The sequence below is a fragment of the Saccoglossus kowalevskii genome, chromosome 6 (assembly GCF_978046115.1).
Source record: "Saccoglossus kowalevskii chromosome 6, keSacKowa6.1, whole genome shotgun sequence".
Taxonomy (NCBI): Eukaryota; Metazoa; Hemichordata; class Enteropneusta; family Harrimaniidae; genus Saccoglossus; species Saccoglossus kowalevskii.
In genome coordinates, this window is record NC_140646.1 from 17,425,928 (window position 1) to 17,448,921 (window position 22,994).

General features: G+C 38.4%; 1 protein-coding gene across 1 annotated transcript; it reads right to left on the reverse strand.

Moving 5' to 3' along the window:
• Positions 1-12,399: 12,399 nt before the first annotated feature.
• On the reverse strand, positions 12,400-22,214 carry LOC102809891 (cytochrome P450 20A1-like). The gene is made up of 11 exons (XM_085500767.1): positions 21,869-22,214; positions 21,050-21,096; positions 17,889-18,058; positions 17,529-17,674; positions 15,929-16,096; positions 15,304-15,367; positions 14,578-14,754; positions 14,290-14,413; positions 13,718-13,832; positions 13,373-13,437; positions 12,400-12,991 (listed from the first exon to the last, which is right to left on the reverse strand). The coding sequence occupies exons 1-11, from the start codon at positions 21,953-21,955 to the stop codon at positions 12,739-12,741; spliced, it is 1,416 nt and encodes a 471-aa protein (XP_085356893.1). The 5' UTR covers positions 21,956-22,214; the 3' UTR covers positions 12,400-12,738.
• Between the last annotated feature and the right edge of the window lie 780 nt (positions 22,215-22,994).

A 22,994-nucleotide genomic window follows, 5' to 3' on the forward strand; every position in this document is an offset into this window, starting at 1 on the left:
GCTGTTTTGAATGATAACATACCTAGTCTGGAAGTAGCGCTCTCTCAGTTAAGTGACGCCATCAATATTGTGCATGATGCACTTAACATATTCTGCATTACAAGAAGTGCATCATCACAAACATTCACTTTCTGGAATGATTACATCGAAATGGTTAATATCCTATTGCGATTCATAAGAGCTGAATGAGCAAGCAACTGGGAACTACATCTAGCAGCAGTTATAGAGATGTTACCACTATTCTTTGCCTTTGACCGTACCAACTATGCCCGATGGGTGTCAGTGTATATAAGTGACATGAAGCTTCTACCAGATTGTTCCCCCGAAGTACATGCACAATTTGTACAAGGGAATCATGCTGTTGCTCGTTCTACAAATAAGTTTAGTGAAGTCTGGACAGATATGGCACTCGAACAAACAGTAAACCGTGATAGTAAGGTAAAAGGTGGGATTGTTGGGTTTACTTTACGACCAGGAGCCGTTGCTAGATGGTTTATCACTGCTCATGAACGCACATCTATTACAACCTCTATGAAAGTGATGTGTGATATGGTGGGAGAAACACATGCAAAGCACAAAGAAGCTACTCCAGGCCGCATACAGCGCGAGGAAGGAGATGTCAATAAGATAATTAGCACTGTCACTAACTACATGGCAGACCCGTTTGACATAGAAGTGGACCTGGCATCACTTACCAACATTGCCACTGGCATAGTGATACCACCAGCAATTTCTACTCGGCTTATAAATGCCAGAGACATATGAATGAAAGCAATGAATCAATTTGTGGAAGACAGACTAAATACAAACAGAATAGGATTTTTTCAACCATTGAATAGACATAACATAAACACATTCGCATCTATGGGCAAGAAAATAAAGAAGAAGGTTGGTGGAGAGCAGACAGTGGCCATCAATGCAGATAGAGAGTTGTTTAGTCGGCTTGTAGTGGCTGCTCAAACAAGAGAAATTAATCTCAAAGATGTTTTCAAACATGAGCTGTCCACAGTTCCATATGCATTGGCCCATGCTGATGGTTCTCTGCTAAAAACAGTAAAAAGTAAGCTACTGCCTGAATTAGAGAAAGAAGCGGAATCACAACACCAATTGCCAGCATCCAACATTCCAACAGCATGGATGATAGATGGCATGGCTATTCTGCAGATGGTTAACAAAGGAGGTGCATCCTGCTTCGGGGAACTTGCTGAGGTGCTTTTCAAAATAGTTCACCAACCTCTACAGAGATATGAATGCTGTACAAGAGTAGATATCGTTTTCGATAGATACAATGCAAAATATTCCATCAAGGATTTTGAGAGAGCCCGAAGGCAATCCTCACAGAGCTATGAAGTTAAAATCCATGGCCCTAACACACCGATACCAACACAGTGGAGTAAGTATATTGGTAATCCTAGAAATAAAGAACAACTGGTAGACTTCTTATCAGAATCATGGTGCAAAATGGCACAATTGTTACTTAAACCAGATGAGAAAATTATAGTTGCAGGAGGGTTCAAGGATGGTCTCATTGCTCGCATGGCATCTACTGGTGGAGTTGTTGATGTCGATGATCTGTTCTCATCACATAAAGAAGCAGATACCAGGCTTTTACTTCATGTTGCACATGCTTCAGAAGAATACCCTCGAGTCGTGGTGTGGTCTCCAGATACTGATGTTGCAGCACTCTGTGTATACTTCAATCACTCCTTGGAATCTGTCCAAGAACTATGGTTACATACTGGTGTGAAGGATAAATCTCGATTCATACCCACCCATTCCATATCTGATGCATTAGGTCAACAATTGTGTAAACTGTTGCCAGCAGTACACACATTAACTGGATGTGATTTCACCAGCAGTCTTGCAAGGGTTGGCAAACTTGAGCCATGGAAGCTTGTCAGGAAGAACCCAGACAAGTTTGGAAGCCTTATGGACTTTGGCACACATGTTGATATACCTCTGATAGAACTGACATCAATAGAACTTCTGATAACTATAATCTATGATGCGACAGCTGACTCGGCGGATGTGAATGGTGTGCAGCATAAACTTTTCTGTCACAGACAAGCAAAGTATGAAGCCCTTCCACCAACATCTGATAGTTTAGAGCAGCATTCCAAATGTGCAAACTACCAAACTTATATATGAGCATTGGAGGCTCAGCCAGTCATTCACTCCCCTATTGGTAATGGATGGCATTACAGTGGCGATGGTCACATGTTTCCGACACTAATGACACAGTCACCTGCCCCTGAAGCTCTTCTAGAACTCATTACATGTGGGTGCAAGAAAGCAAAGTGTGAACGAAACTGCAGTTGTGCGAGACAAAGCATGGCATGCACAGATGCCTGTTTATGTATGAATGGTGATGATTGTAATAATCCACATAAAGTCGCTATTAGTGTTGACCCAGAAGAATCAGATACAGCGGACGACTCTGATATGGATATGGACATATAAAATACTTGTGATATTAGCTGTGATGATAATGGCATTATTATTGTATAGCAGTATAGTTTGTGTGTTATCATTTAGAATTAGAATATATCTTGTACATGAGTCATATGTATTTCCATATTGAACTGTATACAACTAATGTATTGCAGATATACACTGTCGAATTATTTTTCTATTATTTCGCGGAAATCTTTATTTTGTCATATTCTTATGTTTTGCATTTCATAACTTTACTATACCATGCAAACTATCATTTCTATGTTTTTTTGTCCTTTGAAATCATTTTGCGAAATTATTCTTAAATTAGTACATAACTTGGAAAATTGTTTCTTTATTGGTATGTTAATTTAGTAGTAACATAATTATGACCTGTGTAAGTTACTATCTAGTAAATTCACAAACTATGCCAAAAATATATATTCAGTGCATTCTCAACCTTTTAACTAAGGGTAGACCATTAAAAACTCGGGGCGGTGACAGCAGAATTGAAAAAACAATTGCACAGGAAAAAATTATGGGAAAAGGGGGGAAAAGTAGCATATTGACAAAACAAAAATTTGCACAAAACTAAATGAAGAAAACAAATATGTTGCACAGTTGTTCTGCCACCACCCCCAGTTTTTCCAATGGATCACTCCTAAGCAATACTATGTACAATAAGAAATACAATACATAACCTTGATTAACAATGTTGGATGACTGGAATTTGTTTTTACTGATTAAAAACAACAATATTCAAACCAGACAAACAGCTACAAAATGAATGAATGTCATGTCGAGTAACAATGCTAACCACAAGAACGCAATATTAACTCTATTAACAATGATGTGAACACTGATGACATTAATTCGATCTGAATGCACGTCAAGACAAGCCAGGTGTCAGCATCCTATATTTTATATTTTTATAATACCTCAAACCCTGCAAATGGAAGTGTGCATGGAATCATGGGAAGACACGGTGTGCATTGTGATAACTGTCATAAATGTGATTCACAGGTCATACTTGTTTTCAACAGGACAGTGAGTTCTACCAGGCGTGCTTGTAATTTACATAACAAAGGGTGTTTACAACTTTGGAGGGAGAATTGGAATCTACCAGGTGTGCTGTTATTTGAATAACAAAGGGTGTTTATGATCTACTGAGTTGCCTACGTGACCCAGTTGCTAGAAAGATCACATTCTGATTGGCTTATGTGGAAACTCATGCCTATAAAATGGACAGACTCGGGACAGTTAGTGTCCATCATTTCAACTTGGTGTTCTTCATGTCAACTTGGTGTCCTGTGTGTTCTGTGTGAGTTATCAGCAATGTACACTTCCCTAAGCAATCCCCTATTTTAGTGGCTTTATTCATTGTATTTTTCTGTGTTTTATTTCTTGTAATTATTTTGAGAGGTATTTAAGCCAGGAGCTTTAACTCGATATTTTGGCGTATGTGTATTTCATTTCCAGTACTATTGTCTTGTCTACCCCATACTAGCAGTGAAAGAACCCCCTGTCCAGTGTGAGTTCTGTGGGTGCCCTATCATTAGCGATAAGCAGGCCTTACACTGTGACACCAGGATTGCACACAATCATTTAATTTAAGTAGTGGTGTCAAACATGGATTAAATATCTACGTGATTATTATTTCAGATATTTTGTAAACTCAATATCAGTTAGTTTAGATAATACAAATTTGAAATAATTACTTTTCGCAGATGATGTATTTATGTAAACAGATTCAACAAAATGACAAGAAAATAGTCTAGTGCCACTTTAGCAATTGCAAACTATTTAATGATAGTTATAAGTCACAATTAGAACATGACAATATTTACAATTTTTATTAACGGATTATTAAATTTAACTAAATTTATAGCACAGTTGCTATGCTACATTGATAAATATAGACGTCTAACATTTCAAAATCAGAATGTCATTAAGGTAGCAAGAAGGGAAATTTTCGTTTTTTTCTTGATTTTTCAAAAATCGAAAAAAACGTTTACTTCAGACATTGACACATTATCCCAGCTTTTCAAAATAGCAAAATTCGGGTAAGACGCTGCACAAATTGATGTTTCAAATGCTAGCACAAATAACTACGGCTGCCGATTCGCGGATATTTGCACAATGCGTATGTTTAGGACGGATTACGTGATAACATCTTATGTGCATACTCTGTTGTTGACGATTCTGATATAACGGGTGATAAGCTTCCTTTCGCAAACAATGCGTGTTTATCTAAGCTTCCATTGTCAGCATTATTATCAGTCTAGACTTCGTTCGAGAAACACGCTCATAACTTTGCACAACATTCTTTTAAATCGCTTTTTTTATTTCGTTTTATTTTCTTATTCAATATTATATTTTACTAACCTATTTACTAACGCAATGCCGAGGAAAAGGAGAGCGAAGACGCCGATGACAGACGAGGCAAAGAAGATTCTGCAACTCAGTAGTAATCCTCTTTAACGTTCTTGTACACACCCCTGGATTTTTACTATTACTAATAATTCATATACAGACTATAGTTGATGACAAATCTGAAACACACGAGAAAATTGACGACCAAACGCTACATACATTGAAACAATCAGTAAAGATATTGTAGATAGTAACAAAAAGAAATTGACATTGAAACGTCACTGGCTGCACCTAACTCACGCCACTCGTTTGTAATAATGGAATGACAATATCTTGAATGCAAATTGAACACAACTTACCTGAAACTGGGGGTGGTGATACAAACCCACCCCGCAACTCCCCTCTTCTTCTCTTCGAATTTATGGAAACATCATTCCATTTGACAACTTTCAACCAAATCTGCTTTTACGTGTTGAAAAATGACAGGAAATATAGTTTGTCAGGTGTGGTTGATGTGTCGCAATAAATTGAAGTTACAGCCCCCACCCCGAGTGATGAACAAATAAAGATTTCATGACAGTCACCTTCAACTCGTTGTCTAGTAGAAACCAATTCACCTATGTTCAATTACCCGCCATAGACTCTGGTCAGTCAAAATGACTATTTTGAACTGTAGGAATTAATCTGCGATTCAGCCAAAGGCGAAGAAATAAATCTAGGTCAGGGGAAGCTCTATAATTTCCAGACTTTTCTTCACGTCCCGAACCACGTGCCTAAGGCCAAGAGGCACAGCCATATTGGCCTACTCGTCACTCTGTTTCTCTCTACGCACCGAACGGAGATGAAACTGGAAGCCTGATGTTTCCTGTTCAAGTTTTAGCTTGGGTTTTTTACCCCTGCGTCTCCCCTTTTGTGTGTATATGTGTATAACAAAGAAGGAAACTCGGCGACGCAAATTTGACCACTTCGTTTCTTTGTGTCAACTTACAACTGTAATTCGTCTCCCTCATGCATGTCTTGTTCATTTTTACCAATGTGTGTATAGAAGCAATGGCAGTAACGCCATAGACTTCTAGTTGCCGGTTTTGTCCCCTCATTTTATAAGGAGATTGTGTAGCGATTGTGATCATAATTTTCAGGTGTGAAACCCACATTCCTCACACGACTTGCCTACAAGACTCAGACTTTGGTTGGGGACCTGTCTGAACTAATTGCGTCCCTTGTAGGTTAGGTAGGTCAAATGTAGAGGAGCAGGTTGCTTCCACTGCAGTTGCCTCTTGTTTTGGCAAGCCGGAAGAAGCACATTAGCAGGCTTTACTGGCAAGCACGATGCTTCCTCCTGGGATCCCCTCGATCCCAGCCCTACCTTCCCATTTATTTCTGGGAGGTAGGAGGGGCACCAGTCACCGCCGAGGCCTAGTCCACAGATAGCCAACGGGAGGGGCTTGTGGTCAGGTCTCTGAGCTCGGAGAGGACTAAGCACATCAGGGATTTGTACGGCGAGTACAACCTCGGGCAGCCCCTCAGAGTATGTTTTTCATAATGACTCTGTGAGCATCGATCCTAGTGACCCTATGTTCAACCCCCTCGATTATGAAACAGTCGCTCTCAGTAGGACTGTCTCTTCTGGGATCCAGACAGCGGGATCCAAAGCAATACCAACAGCAGGACTGTCCTGGTCTGGCCGAGTGCTGAACGTAGGTGGGAAACGCACAGACAGTGTTGATGGGCGGACCTTGGTAGATAGAGGTCTAAGTCCTTATGCTGGACCAAGTGAGATGAGATCAGAGCCAGTAGAGTCTAGAGTCAAATCTCGTGCCCTGATCGGATTCTTGTACAGGCCACACAAGGTCTCACCTCAGTGCAGAGAGATCGCCCCCAATGTGGAACCGCCAAACCAACACATCTCTTTTGCACTGATTGCACCGGTGTATTCCAGTTTGGAGACAGCGCGTGACCAGTCCCTGGACACTCCATGTGGCAATATACGCAGTTACAAGAACCCGCTGCAATCTCCAGCCCCATTCGGGGCACTACCAGGGTACCCCAACAAAGCGGGAACAATCCGACAGGAGATTGATAGTTTGCTTACAAAGGATAGGCGACCTGGCGTTAAGTCTGCAAGTATTCGCAAGCTTCTATTCTCAAGTATTTGTGGTTCCAAAGCCTACAGGTGGCTTTGCCCCCGTTCTGGACTTAAGCAGACTAAGTTAATGTGTGCTTCCTGGAAACACCAAGCACTGTATTAGTCTCCATGTTCTGTTTCTACTGGTTAGCCTCACTAGATTTGAGTGATACTTACCCGCACATACCTATACACCCAGTGAGTCAGCGACTCCCTTGATTTGCCCAATTGGGCCTAGAAGTCGAATGCAGGGTGCCCCCTTCGAGTTTTGCAGGGCTCCATATGTATTCACTAGAGTATGGAAATAGGTGGTGCTACTGCTGTGCCGACACATCACATGTGTACACATCAACGTGTACCTGGATGGCTGGTTGCTACACAACCCAAAAAGGGCAATTAGTCAAACACCAGATTTTCTAGACCAGTTGTGCTTCCTACTAAATCGAGCAAGTCCCACCCTAAGCCAACACAGCAATGTTCTTTGACAGGTAGTTCGACAATGAGGTGGGCTTGGTACGGTAGCCACAGACCCGTTGCCTAGTCGAATGCCTAGTCATGGTTCCCTTTGTGTCCCTTCAAGAACAGATGTGGATCATCGTAGGGCAGTTCCCCCAGGCCGTGTTACGCAGCCACACATTACAGTGCATGTTTGTTACAACACCAGGCTCTCTTATAGGAACTGTAAAGACAAGTAACACTCTCGGACCAAGCAAAGGATGCCTTGCAGGGGGACCCACTCGCCATGGCTATGACTCTGAAAGCGGATGCTTCCCTCACATGTTGGGAGCGCATCTATTGGACAAACAAGCCCAATTGAAAATATGGCCCCTGCAATATTTTTAGAGCTGCCATATCAACTGGCTCGAACTGAAAGAAGTGTGCATAGCACTTTTTCACATTCTACCCATAGTTCAAGACTACAGAGTCTTGCTTCGCATGGACAATGCAGCGATGGTCTTCTATAGCGACAAGGAGAGGGGATCAGATCCTGATCGTTGTCAGTCCTAGTAGAGCAAATTCTCCTTTGGTACCTGGAATACACATAGAACTAGCCGCACACCACCTTCCAGGGGCGAGAAACAGTCAAGCGGACACCCTCTCATGGCAGCTCTGTCTCCAGAACGCCGAGTGGTGGATACCCCAATGGGTAGCCTCCAGACTGTTTCGGCGGTGAGACGGTCCCTTCTCGCTGTTCACCTGGTACTGGAGAAACTTTGATGTGGGTGGTGCCCATTGTTGGAAATGTTAGTCGAAACACCAGAGGTGCTCCCAAACTTCTGGATCTGCTGTCACAACCGGACAGCACACTGCCTTTGACCCCAGTAATTTACATCAAGGCTCTCAAATGACTAACTCAGTGGACTGCTAACGTCCTGGCCATGGCGATCGGGGACCCTACCAACACAGCCTACGTTGTGAAATGATGTGCGTACACTGATTGGTGATCCATGCCATCCCAGCCAGGCGGCTGACTTTCCCTCCATGGTTTGGGCGAAAATTACTTGCCCTTTCGGCGATTGTTGGCTATAGGTCAGCCTTGTCACACACCACACCACAGCCAGTTGTCCAATTATTAGAAGACTTTATTGTTGAATCAGACGCCTAGATGCCGAAGGGGGAACCAACCAATTGAAACCTATCGGTTGGGTTGGCCGTACTAAGCAGACTTCCCTTTGAACCTCTCTGATCAGCACCACTCAAACTTTGGACGTGAAAAACAGTCTTCCTACTCGCCCTGCGCCTCAGATAGGTGTCGGGCTGAGCTAGGGGCCCTGTTCTTCTTGGACGAGTGTGTTGCTTTTATGGACAATTAACTCGTGATCAAGTCACAAATCTTGTTACTCGCCAGGAAGCAAACCACAGGACGCAATCCATACCTGATTGTCATCACCCGGCTGGCAACATTGCCAATCCGGAGGATCAGGATGAGTTGCTTCTGTGCCTAGGTTTATGTGTTAAGGCCAGATTAAGCAAGACAGACCAGCCTACCTGACTTCCATGGCCAGGTGGATAACTGCGACCAGGCTCAAGGTTTTAACCGTTCGACTTCACAGGGTCTACAGAGACACCAAGTATGGTCGCATGAGGTCTGTGCGATTGCTAAGTCACTAGCACTAGTGTCAGGTGCCCACCTCGAACATATTCTGAGGGCAGGCTTCTGGAGAATGCAGAACGTCTTTATCAACCACTACCTAAAAGATCCATTGAGGAGGGTCTATTTAGGATGGGCCCCGTCGTAGCGGGTCAGTTCGAATGACCACAGGGATCTTTGCATAGGCGATAAATCAGTCTTAGCAATTTTGCGGACATATTTCTACCATCGGCACCCCCTGGAATTGCTAGGTCTCGCCTTCAACTTATGCCCTTGTGCAGAACTATTTTGGTCTTTATTTTCAAGCTAGTTAACCGAAGATTGATGTTAGGGGTCTAGCATTCTCTGTCACACCGAACCCCGTACCATGGCAGCATTTTGGCTTTTTCACCGGAGATGCCACAGGGAAGGTAAGACACCATTTTCTGCATTGGTCTTAACTAGGTGGTAGTCTATTACTGGAGACCATTATCTTGGACTAGGACACCCTTTTCACCACCACCCACCATAGACTCTGGGTCCCACCAACCACCCCACTTTTTCTGTACGATTGGCTTTGTCTTCGGCGCGGAGAAAAAAAGAACCAGAGTGACGAGTAGGCCAATATGGCTGTGCCTCTTGGCCTTAGGCACGTGGTTCGTGACGTGAAGAAAAATCTGGAAATTATGGAGCTTCCCCTGACCTAGATTTATTTCTTCGCCTTTGGCTGAATCGCAGATTAATGCCTACAGTTCAAAATAGTCATTTTGACTGACCGAAGTCTATGGTGGGTATGAACTATGTGAATAGGCGGGTTCTGGGAACCCTCTGCCTAAATCAACGAGTATGTGAGGCGCCCCAAGTGACTGTAAAATGTGTATTATTCGACATTTCCTATTGTCAAGGATACCTGCACTGAAATTATCAGGAATAAAAGCCGTGTTGATATACAAGTAACGCATGTTAAGTGACAGTCATATAATCATTTCACTACGATTCCTGCTGCTGCAAACATGATCAAACCACATACGAGCGGGAGGAGGTGTCTGAAAATTTGGAATCTCCCCTTCTCGCTTACCTGTATATAAAGTGATGCACAAAGCACACACCTGGAAAAAAAAGAGTTCACTGCTGGGCCTCTCCTAAAAAATCTGGTGAATTAAAACTGTATCGTACCTTCGGGATTTCCCATCGACATAATTTATTGCCAGTTTGTCAAAATACTTTTAAATAAATGATCCTCGAAAAAAAAAACACTCACCACTTTCCTGTCACAGTTGTTATTATTGCACCCTGTGTCTTATGTTAGTTCTGGCTACAGGCTGTCTTGTATTTATGCATTGTAATTCATCTTGTCTGTTCAATATTTTCTTTTGGAATGTATACAAGTTGTCTGTTTTAACGCTTATCTTGATTTGAACCTTGAAATGTGTATACGAACTGAGGTTGGCTAAAGACTTTGCTTCCCACCATTCCTTGCAGTCAGACTTTGAAAAGTGATAACAATGTATATATATATTTTTTAGTATTTTCGATACTAATCACACAATGATGCTTTGATGTAATTTCAATTAAATTACATATATTATTACATCCTATAATATACTTAACCTCACCCATCCCTGTTAATATAAATATTGTGCTCAAGATGGGTTCGTCAGTGTACAACCAATTAGTGCACATCATCTAATCCAACAGCTCCTCATGGATAATCTAAATCACATCGTCCAAAAGGTAGGGTTTGGCGGTGAGATAAAAAGGATGATCAACAACCCGCATGTGTTTTTTTATAATTTCCAATAGGTACATGTACCAGCTGATTCTTGCATTGTTATCTTTAGATCTCATGCCACTAATCAACCAATGGCTGCTTAGTCTTGCAAGAACCAAATACATTTTTTCTAAAATTTTCCCAGGCGCTCCCTGTCCGAGGGCGTGATCACCTGCGTAAAAGGTGAGGCCAACATGTTGTCTTTTGTTTACTACTTGGCGGCTGTGTACCTGTATATTCTGTGTGTATTTTTATGTTCTAATCTTGGTGTTTTTCCAGTGATTTCTCTAGGTGCAATTCAAATACAGTAGCCGTGTCCTGTTTACCTGGGATTTGCAAGAGTTCGAGCTGGCCAACATGTTATTTTTTGTCATTGTGGTTGATTACTGGCATGTTGATCTCCCATTTTTGAGCCATGTTTGCAACTTTGTTTAGCATTTTCATATAGCAATCTCGTCATATGTTAACATAGTTGTCTATGAAGTTTCAATTAGTGGTATGAGCCCTTTAAACCACTTGAAAAACAGCTCCAGTGTATTGAAATGTGTTGCGACATCTAAATCTCCCTGGACTTGAATTACTTATGGTATCCCTTGCAAGATTCCTATGAGGATTTATGAGCAGGGAAGCCTTTTTTGGTATTATCTCACTCTCTCGTATTACGGTTGTTCTGGATACATCCACCATAACTATCTCATGAATTTCTGTGCTAGTCATGAATAGCTTGCCACATAACTTGTGTGGCTATCAGCAAGTTTATACACCTTAAAGCATTTGTCCCTTGGTTTGTCCGGGGATAAACAATAGCCTACAATGACCTCTTTTATCGCCACCTTGCGGTGAAGGTGATAGAACTGTTGTAACCAAGTTATCACTTTTGACCGATATTTGTCAGGTCCCTTGTTGCGTTCAAACCATTTAGCATAGCAATTCGTCCCTCTTCTCTGTCTTGGCGTTAATGTTTTAGGGAATATGTTTTGAAATGGTGGTGTTGGTATGTTTTCTGCTTCGGACCAAATCTCGTGTAGGATGGTACTCTAACCTTCTTCATCCATAGAAATATCATACAAGTTAAGATTATGACCATAGGTTGTGCAATTACTCCGTGGGATGTCCAAAAACCCATCTTTCAAATTGAAAGTAAAAGGGCGTCCATTAGCTTTGGGAGAGAGGAAGACGATGTATACAGGCCCCTATATCTACATCACATACCAATCGCATTGGTCCTTGTATTGATTTTCACCGACACACTTTCAATACATTTTGTCATTTCTTAGCACTCATCCTTCATTATATATACAATACACAACAATTCCGCTTTTTTTAGAAACGTTAGTGCTACACCAGCTTGAATGATATTTTCAATTAGTGAGTGTATAATTTTGAGAGGAGGTTATGGTCACAGGTCGGAGAATTTGTAAATCAATTAGCTTTGAAGAAGGCATAGCATTATACCATCCAATTATCTACACAATAAGCGATATCAGTTTCGCATGATATATAATCATGAACCAGTAAATGCGAGTCATGTCAACTTATTCGTGCCTTTCCATGTATCCCACCTTTGGATACATCATCGCTGTAGTCCACTCTGTAGTACATCGGTTGTCATGCATATCAGTCATATACAGTAAACGTCATGTGTTTATTTATTTGTTGTACACAACAAACTGTTTCTGGCAAACATCATACAGAAGTTTGTAGTACGAAATGTTGAGACTGTTAAAAGCTAGGTATACCTAAAGAACTATTTTAAAATAGACATCAAATCACTATCAAATAACTTGACGTGTACTAAATAAACTAAATAGTATATCAGTTATAAAAGGAATAACCACTTAAGGCAATGTGTATATATCATTCTGGAATATATAAAACGTGTGAAGCTTGAAGACAATTATATAATATATATATATCAACAGACTATTATATTATATAAACAGTTAATTCAACATGTTTACATAATCAGTCTCTTTTTGTAACTGTAACCCAAATATCGTTACTCGGTATGGTAACGAAACCATATTTCCTGTCAATGGTCTGACCTTCCACCATTCGAAATTTAAACTTTCTACACAATGTAGCTAAGAATACAGCACCCTCTGAGTAGACAGTACGATATCCAGGGCATTTTCGTTTTCCAGCAAACCCGAATGGTTGAAATGAAAACGGGTGACGAGTACTGGCATTTTCAGGCAAAAATCGTTCTGGAATGAATCTGAGAAAAAAATAAAGATACACTATATTATATCGTATGGTATTATGGTGCGCATCCACACCATTGTGTGCATCAATGATTAATAGTCATAAATAGGATATACAATCAGAACATTTAAAATACAACATTACCAAATATTAATTTTGTAAGACAATGGTCAACTGAAACATTTCATTTGTGCATTTAATAATATCACGTTTTGTTGCCTAAATGAAGCCATTAGGTTCACACATACCAACAAACATTTGATTCCCTATCGTATTATAACATTTAAGAGTATTAACAGCATGGGCGATTAAATATGCTTGTTGGCAATTTGCAATGTTGTCAAGTTGATTGTAGACACTCTATAATATATTATTCAATCAATATATCGTATACCTTTCAGGCTCAGACCATATTTTGTCATCCGTTTGTACAACACCCAATGCAAGCACCATAGGTGTCTAGACATATAATAAGAATGTTATCAGAAATAAAACGTATGTTTATAATATCAATTTGAAATGAGCATTGTTGTGTAAAATATAAATCAAAATTCATAATTATTGAAGGGATTCACAGAATTCAGAACACGAATGTAGGAAAATAGATGGTCAAAATAAATAAACGACACCATCGCAGAAACTAAAAAATAGAATAATCTAATAAGAACCGTCGTTGAATTGTGACGCACTTCATACTCGTGAATATAAATACCAATGACAGTGGTATTGAAATACTTACCCCTTTTGGAATGGTATAGCCCTGTACCACCATGTCTGCATGCATATTGACCCTAGCTGTATACGACGCCAACACAGAGCACCTGATAGACTCGTCAAACACAAATCTCATGTACCTATACAATACAATACAATACAATGCGGTATAAGTCGTTATTCAGTCTGTCCACCCGACAGTACATCACCATGAAGTTGTGTCATCATTTACATGTAAATTTGAATGAACAAAGAAAGACAAAACTGATATCCAGCATTCAAATTGAATCATATGATATCAATGTAATAGTAATAGTTCAGGTAATTCGTGAATATACTGGACTTCATATGCATGCAGAATTATATTCTGCATGTGGTTTGTGACTTTGGACATTAGAATTTCACATGCCCATCTAGTAATTGTCGGTGTGCATTCTCCATACACAATACAGCTGTTGGCACAAGAGCTCGTAAATTTGACTAAAGTCACGAATTTTTAGCTGAACCCATGACGTTGTAGGCATTGAACACTGTTTGACAGTTTAGTCAACAATTCACGTTTACCCCATACATAATAAAAAACATGGAATAACTCACTTCAGTGATTCAAGGTTTACATGGTTTACTTGTTCGTCTTTGCCAATAACATCGATTATTTCCTGGTATACTTTTTCCTGCACTTCTTGATTCTCACACATGTAGTAGATTGTCCACACCATCACTGTGATTGGATAGATACACAATTTTTGAAATATAATATAATAAATCACCATCAAACATCAATATAGTATGACAATTTGTCATTCTATAATTTACGTCAGATATGTTCGAATGTATGTCATAACATGTGTAACATGTCTGTTATAACGAAAATATGTTAATTACAAAAAGCTGTAGTTTGATAGCCTGCAATGAAGTACGTTGAAGCATCTGATATGAGTTCTTCTTCGGACGATGATTTTGCCATCAAAACATCAATAAAAGTCCAATCGTCATCGCTTGGTGGATTATCTCGTCGATGTTGAATCATGGCACGTATAAAATCATGCCATGCCTTCAAAGCTGTAAAATATCACAAGTATTACATTAGCATGAATTAAATATAGCTTTTGTTCATATTGTTCACAGAGGGATGGGTCAACCTATTATTAAGACAACCAGGTAAGTTCAACTAAGATGTTCATGGAATGAATGATGCGATTCTCTTGGTGGTGGAACGCGTTGCTTCATAAGCGATAACATGCAAGTGCTGTTCACATCTGGCTGACTGGACTGCAAGCAAAGCTATCGCTAGTACCAATCGACTCTTGGAAATGTCGACAATAACCAGCCCGGGATAGTGAATTAGGTAGACACTGATCACATTAGAAAGGGGGAAAAGCATGCATACTAATATTAATGAAGACATCTGTCTAATTGTACTGCAAATTACATCAGCCGAAGTGGTGCTAAATACATACAAGTATTATACATTTATAACATATCAGCATAATCAAATTATACAAGATTAATACAAAAATTCAAGGCTATAAAATATGTTCACCCAGCCATTGCTTCCATCGCAAAATGCTATGAATTGTTATCACATAAATTTCCGACATTAATTATTACCTTGAGCAAATTTCTGCCCAGGTTCAGTGTTTTGAGTTATGTCCTGATTCAAAATAGCCATTGCCTGAAAGAAACCAATCTTTAACTATTTATACAATTCAAAGTGTAATCGTAATTTCATAGTTTGAGATTCATATGAATAAATAACGTATTAAACCAACGCATATATCTACAACGTCCAGCATGAGCGTCTGGTGTTATCGATTCATAGTTTTAGCTCAAACTGTTTCGCATACCCACAGTTATATTGCAATTACTAGTCATGTATATACATTTATGTGACATTGTGTTTATTTTGAATTATTATAGGGCCATGACGACAATATATGCCTTATTGTGCACGAGGAGAATACTTTTATGAAACTTTTGTAATTAAGACAGTCATTTTTATTTTACAAAAAAATGGATATATAGCAATGTATACATTTGCAGGTATCTCATCCCCTGAAATTGCAAATTAAATACCTACAAGAAGCTTTCTGAGCCCCACGTTGTATGAATGGTGCCTCAATAAAACCACCACAATATAGCCCAATAAATTTGTACTAAGAGAATGTATAAATGATATGAATTTTAGTATATACATACAACTTGTATGTAATTCATATTTTGCTGCTGTACTTACAGTTTCATAGTGACGTAACATGGTGATAGCTTTTTCGTCATCTTTGAAGAAATCTCCATACGTAGCATGACTTAGAGCTTTCAAAACCAACAGAGACATGTGTTCTGTTATATTAATGTGTTCATCCGATGGCAGAGATTCAATCTTCGCAACAACCGCATTAGTAGCCTGTCATTAGAATATAATGTACATTAGAATATCAAGGCACATTTATTTTGATAGGGCGATGAAGCAGTTAAATGTTTGTTTAATTTCAAATAGTGGAAGTTCATTCAATCATAAATGTCCAATATGCATAACCGCGTAATGACTTATTATTCCCCAATTTAAACTTTTTTAAATTTAGTAATTGCCTAGTTTTGGAAGCCCACACGAACAACCTAGATAGGACTCTCGCAAACTCCACTATCCATTTAGAGGAGGCTTTATATACAGCAGTGTTTGGACTTCGACACCTGTGGACAAATACAATAATTAATATATACGAGGCCTTCTCTGATTAGTTGACTAAACTGTATATTGAGATCTTACGAACGAGATATTTGGGCGTTCGTAGATAGAACATTCACTAAGATGAAATGAAGAAAATAAATTAACACAATGAAATAAAATTAAAACAATTAAATGAATTACAAGTAAGAAAACAAACCCAATAAAATATAATAATAACAGATTGCCATTGCTCATTTATGTACATGTATGTATCTTAGTGGCTAATTGTTTTAATTCACTATTACAGCGGGCTTCAAAATAAACATTTATCCCCCTCCTAATTTCAACATTCCATGTGATATTCGGTTACTGCGTTTGTGTTTACCTTCTAAAATTTCAACTCAAAAAGCAGAAACTTTTGACAAACCCTGTTCACGACGGGCGCTGAGGGATAAATGCGACATTAAGGGTAGTGTATATAATATAAACTGTTTTTAATTTCCCCATTACTCACGTTCAACCTTTTACCCACATATGTTGAGAAAAAAATTTGCTCATGACTAATTATCCGGAGACGTTTGGAATGGTTTCGTCCATATTCAAATTGTCTGTTTATCCCTGTTCGCACGTTGCAGATTGTGATCTGTACATCTGTTACGGTTAAATGGTTAGTCACCTAACAACATAGCGGCATGATTTTTTTTAAATTGAAACAAATTGACGGCTATTTCATGTTTTTGAAAGTTTCAAAATCGATATCGCCTGCAAAAATGTCTTCTAGAATTAACCTATGACCTCTACATACTTTGAGCTACGACATTTCTCTTGGATTTACAACATTCTTTTTTGTATTATAATATTGTGATCTTTGCCACGTCAACACAAAATTACAGATGTAGACAATTTTCGCAACTAATTTGTATGTAACATATATGAAAACTGCACAAATTCAAACACGTATGGTGAATCATACAAGTATTCTACACTTTAATTAATATATGAATACAAGCATATAGTTATATATATAGCATATATTTCAAATTCAAGCACGCCCTTCAAATACAGTGAGATTTTCGATATGCAAATGCACTTTACTTTCCAGCATTAAAGTCAAACTCACCAACATTGCACTGTTGCGCCCGCTGTAATAACACAAAATATGTTTTACCTCATAAAACCTGCTGTAGTAGTTCTTAATTGCATCATAACTGAATGATAGGTCGTAGTCATGGCGGCGGCGTTTGCCATCTTCACCATTTGCATATGTTATACTGTCAGGCCCAACTAGGGGTTTGATATTTTCAAACAATACAGCTGTGGAAATAAATTGTTGATATAAATGCTACAACAACAATATGACAATATTACATTCGCATTAAAGTAACACATAATGGTCCGTCAAGCCCTTCAAACGAAGAATCGAATCACTCGAGAGTGTTTAAGTATTCCAGTTATCGAGAGGATTTCTTTTAAACACAAGTACTTCGAGAATTGTGGTGCATTAAACGATTCCTTAACATATATTTACCTGGTCGATCGAACAGTTTATTGGTATCTTTGAACGCTTTTGCAGACGCCAGACTAACAACATGCGTTTTTCCATGCCAAAATGTTGCTACGGGTCCATATTTCGTATGGAGTTTTACGAGAAACTCGTGAAAACTACCAGCAGCTGTGATATCCGGCATGTTACCATCTCTGAAATGAGACAGCATGACCGTGTAATGCAGTTATCATATTTTTGTTCATATAATGTGGTTATCAATTATTCCAGGTCATATTCAGATGTCAACAAACCAAGAACAAGATTCACATACCAGAAACAATAACCTAAATATACGTCTCGCGTGTAGTCGAACCCACAATCCTAAATTGCCACAGTCGTCGCGCAGCGCATTTTTGAATTTCGCGTAAACAAACAATGCATCTGAGACGCGTTGTTACGTCGCTATGAGTCCCACGTCAGGACGCGGCGCGACAAGTGTAACGTTTCAATTGACTTAATTCAAAAGCATATTGTCACTAGTATACTGTTTATAAAATCTGTCATAGTATTAATTACAGTAAATACAGAGAATATATAGACAACACAATAAGTTACCAGCGTTATTTCGTGCACCAGGTAAGCGCATGCTTGACATTTTAGACAGCATCAATAGAGAAATTGGCAGGACTCCAGAAGGAGTACCTACACTTTATGCATTTTTTTAAATTATGCTAATTTATTCATGACGTAGCAGTTTCTGTGCTCATGAATATTCATTAATTTGTGGGTCAATACATTTTAAAAGGGGCGATATATTATTTTGGGGGGAAGAGTTAGAAAGGGGGATTAGCAACCCTTAGGGGGTCAATACAAAAAAAGGGACCCATTTGGAGAGCAGCATTGATCCTCGTGTCTGTTGTTGCACGTGACCTACAGCTGTCAACTGTATTCGTACTTCTTGTTTTCCTTCATATCTTGTCTTGTAGGAGTGTCCAATCCGTGATTCGAACTTGCAATCTACGTATACGTATAGGATCAATGTTTTCACTAGCATTCAAAAATCGTACTAACCGTACTGGTTTCGAACCAGAGATCTTTCACATTGCCTATATTGTACATATCCACTGAACCATATGAGTAGTCATGCAAATGAATGATTTGTTTTCATATTTACCTTTATTGCAAATTGGTGTTTGCGAAAAAAACTGACAGGCATGGAAATTTACCCCAGGTCCTCCTGATCACTATGTAGAGAACTGAACCACAAGACCACAATGGATTGACTGGATGTGTTTGCATTTGATAAGACTATATAGTGTGTATATATATAGAAATACAACCTATTTCTATTATTGAGTTACAATTGTCAAAAAAATTGCCAATTTTGTGTTTTTACTTGTGTAAACTATATGCATGCCATAACCACTTAGTGTACCTCTTGCCAATTGGGTGTTTGCCATTTGCGTTGCCCATACCTGACCCGACCCTAACCCTAATGACAAGACACGTTCCTGTTAATAATTCCGTTGCCCATACCTGACCCAACCCTAACCTTAATGCCAAGACACGTTCCTGTTTATAATTGCTCAATAATGATACTCTGTTGTGCATTGTCTGCGGGTAAGTTGCATTGATGTCAACTGATTAAACAAGTCGCGTTTAAGTAATTTCCACTATTAACAAGTGGTTAAATTGTGACAATAAATGTGTGGACAAATATTTGAGATTAATTTTAGTGTAGACAACTCTCGTTTAATTATTTTACACCATTACAAGTTGTTAAATTGAGAGAATAAATGTCTCAACAAATATTTAATACTTTTTTTGGTGTAGACAGCTCTCGTTTGATTAATTCCCACAATTACAAGTTGTTAAATTGAGAGAATAAATGTGTGGACAAATATTTAATACTTAGTTTGGTGTAAACAACTCACGTTTGATTAATTCCCACAATTACAGGTTGTTAAATTGAAAGAATAAATGTGCAGACAAATATTTTAGACTTATTTTGGTGTAGACAGCTCTCGTTTAATTATTTTACACCATTACAAGTTGTTAAATTGAGAGAATAAATGTATGGACAAATATTTTAGACTTATTTTGGTGTAGACAGCTCTCGTTTGATTAATTCCCACAATTACAAGTTGTTAAATTGAGAGAATAAGTGTGCGGACAAATATTTTAGACTTATTTTGGTGTAGACAGCTCTCGTTTAATTATTTTACACCATTACAAAATGGTAAATTGAGAGAATAAATGTGCGGACAAATATTTTAGACTTATTTTGGTGTAGAAAAGTCGCATTCAATTTACTTCCACAAATTACAAATTGTTAAATTGAGAGAATAAATGTGTGGACAAATATTTGAGACTTATTTTGGTGTAGACAACTCTCATTTAATAATTTTACACCATTACAAGTTGTTAAATTGAGAGAATAAATGTATGGACAAGTATTTGAAACTTATTTTGATGTAGACAACTCTCATTTGATTCCAACAATCACGAGTTCTTAAATTGACAGAATGAATGTTTGGACAAATATTGACCATTATATTTGTGAGTAAATACCTGTTGTTTAATTAATTTCCACCTCTACAAGGTTGTTAAATTGAGAGAATAAATGTGTCGACAAATATTTGATACTTATTTAGGTGTAAGAACTCGTGTTTGACCAACTTCCACCATTGCAAGTTGTTAAAATAATGAAATAAATATACTGGTATCATTGGATATTTGATTGAATTGTGAAACTTTCTAACAAAATGTTAACTGCTGGCTTCGAACGCTCAATCAACAATTCCCCAGACACAGTATAAACTCCACAACACCACAGAAGATATTCGTCTGTTGCCTGAATTGTTTTCGTTTTGTTCAACTGTTAAGCTAGGATTTATTACCGTTATTATCATTATATTGTCACATGGTTTGTTTTGACTTATGTGTAATGTCTTAAGTATCTTTATTGTAATTTGTATATACCAATTCGTATATACCGAGGAAACGACCCCGATTGAAGGTCATGTATTGTGTGACGTCACCAATTCGTGTGTAGGTACGGCTTCTAGATCCGTGCCAAGAAATTTGGTTTAATGTGTTTGGGTAATTATCATACAACCATTTGTGAATGAAATACATTGGAATCAAATTCCCTTTTTATTTATATTGTATCTTAATATATTATAAATCCGAATTGTACTTACTCAGAATTAGTTGGATTCATTCCTGGTATTCTAGCAAGCACTTGTTCCTACAAGTTAACGGACACACTTATTACGTCATGAAATTACACAAAACAAAAGTAGAAACACAAAACTGGTATTAACCGTGTGGTGCGTATTATGTTTGTATAAATGTCAACGGCCTTGAATGTTATGACATGTTTATTCTATATATTGCCTCACTGATTAACATGCAATACAACATGTGTAAATATTCATTTGTCAATGAGCATTTATTCTATGTTTGTTCACAAATATATTCCTGCCGAGATTTCTGTCGAGATTTTGTATCCAGTAACTACCCAGCTACGACCCTTACAAAATCAAACAAATATGTCCATCGGACTTGGATAGAACAAATACTTGTGTGTAGACAAGTTGAGACGGGAAATAGAAATAGTGCATTGTGTATACACAGCTTTATTTCGTTTAACGTTGTATATTTCCCGTAATTTGAAGCTCGGTTAACTGATAATAACAACTCGAGTTACTAAATTTGAACGTTAAACAAAAATACAAATATATGTTGCCCATAACGCGAAGCTTTGTTAATTGCTAGTTGGGCAAGTAGTAGTCGTATTTTTCATTGCACGCCGCGTTTAATACAACGTTTAACCGGCACTAGTCTAGTCTATGTGGCTATCATTTACGAATACCAATGACTGGTCAGACAAATAACTTAACAAAACAAGTCAGTCATTTGGAACCAATACAATACAAAGCGTATGTCATACATTTTCACTGTTCCACCAGCGCGGGGTAAACCATAGACGTTGTCAATCGATTACAGTGTCTGCTTACCTGTTTACTTCCAAACAGTGTGCCTAGATAAAACACAGCGATCACAACAACCAATAGAACGACACAAATGATGACTAGAGCAGCCATAATGCGATGCTTGAGCCAGATAATAAACAGAATCAGAATCACGACGCTGTCTGACACGAAGTGGTGACGTCACAATGTAGTTAAACTTTTGAACCCGAAGGTCATTCCTTGAATAGACGATTATTCCATCTTAGAAGGTTAAATAACGCCAGCCTATGTATTATTACATCGTGCTTGGAAATAATTCGGAAACACACTGATAATGGCGGCCTATTACAAGAGGGTAAACAAGACTCGGTCTATGAATAATAAACAACGTCAATGTAGAATGGCGGGAAGTCGCACGTAATTGATTAAAGCACAACCCCCTAGAACGGTGATTAAATGTAATATCCAGCATATTTGTAGGGCACTTTCACCCTGCTCAGGTTGAACATAGGTATATCCTTCTGTTCGGAATTGATATGGCTATAACTTTTTAGTTTGAAATTCAGGAGCTGGGTTCTGTATCGTTTCGTTACGAATACTCGGGTTTTTTTTTTTTTTGGGGGGGGGTCAATTTTGCATGAATATGCTTTTTTCTGTTATTAGGGGTCAAAGTTTATAGGTGCTTGGTGTTATTGCATAATAATTCTGGTTTTCCTCTTCTTCCACCATTTATTCAGAAGCTTGTATAAAAGAACCGCTAAACGGAAAAGGTGTTTTTCTGTGATTCTGGGAACTAATTTGAATTGGTACACCTGATTTTCAAAATTGTGATTGGACACTTTAGATTGGATATTTTAGATATCCCTTGGCAGATTGCATTTAACCTTCACACATACATCCGCATATCAATTTGTTCCACGATCTGATTCAATTTTTCAAATCAAGCTTTTCCGGCATTCCGGAACCGGATATCGGTTGTTTACAGATGAATTTTGTTAAACAAATTTGGTATATACACTGGACACTATAGGACCTTGAAGCTGATCATTTTGTTTTTCAGATCGGATTACAAATGGCCGACCGGTGTTTTTTTTAGTTCTAATTAATGCTTTTCTAGTGCAATATCTCTCAATATGGACAAGTACTTGTTTTATGATCCGATACAAGATGA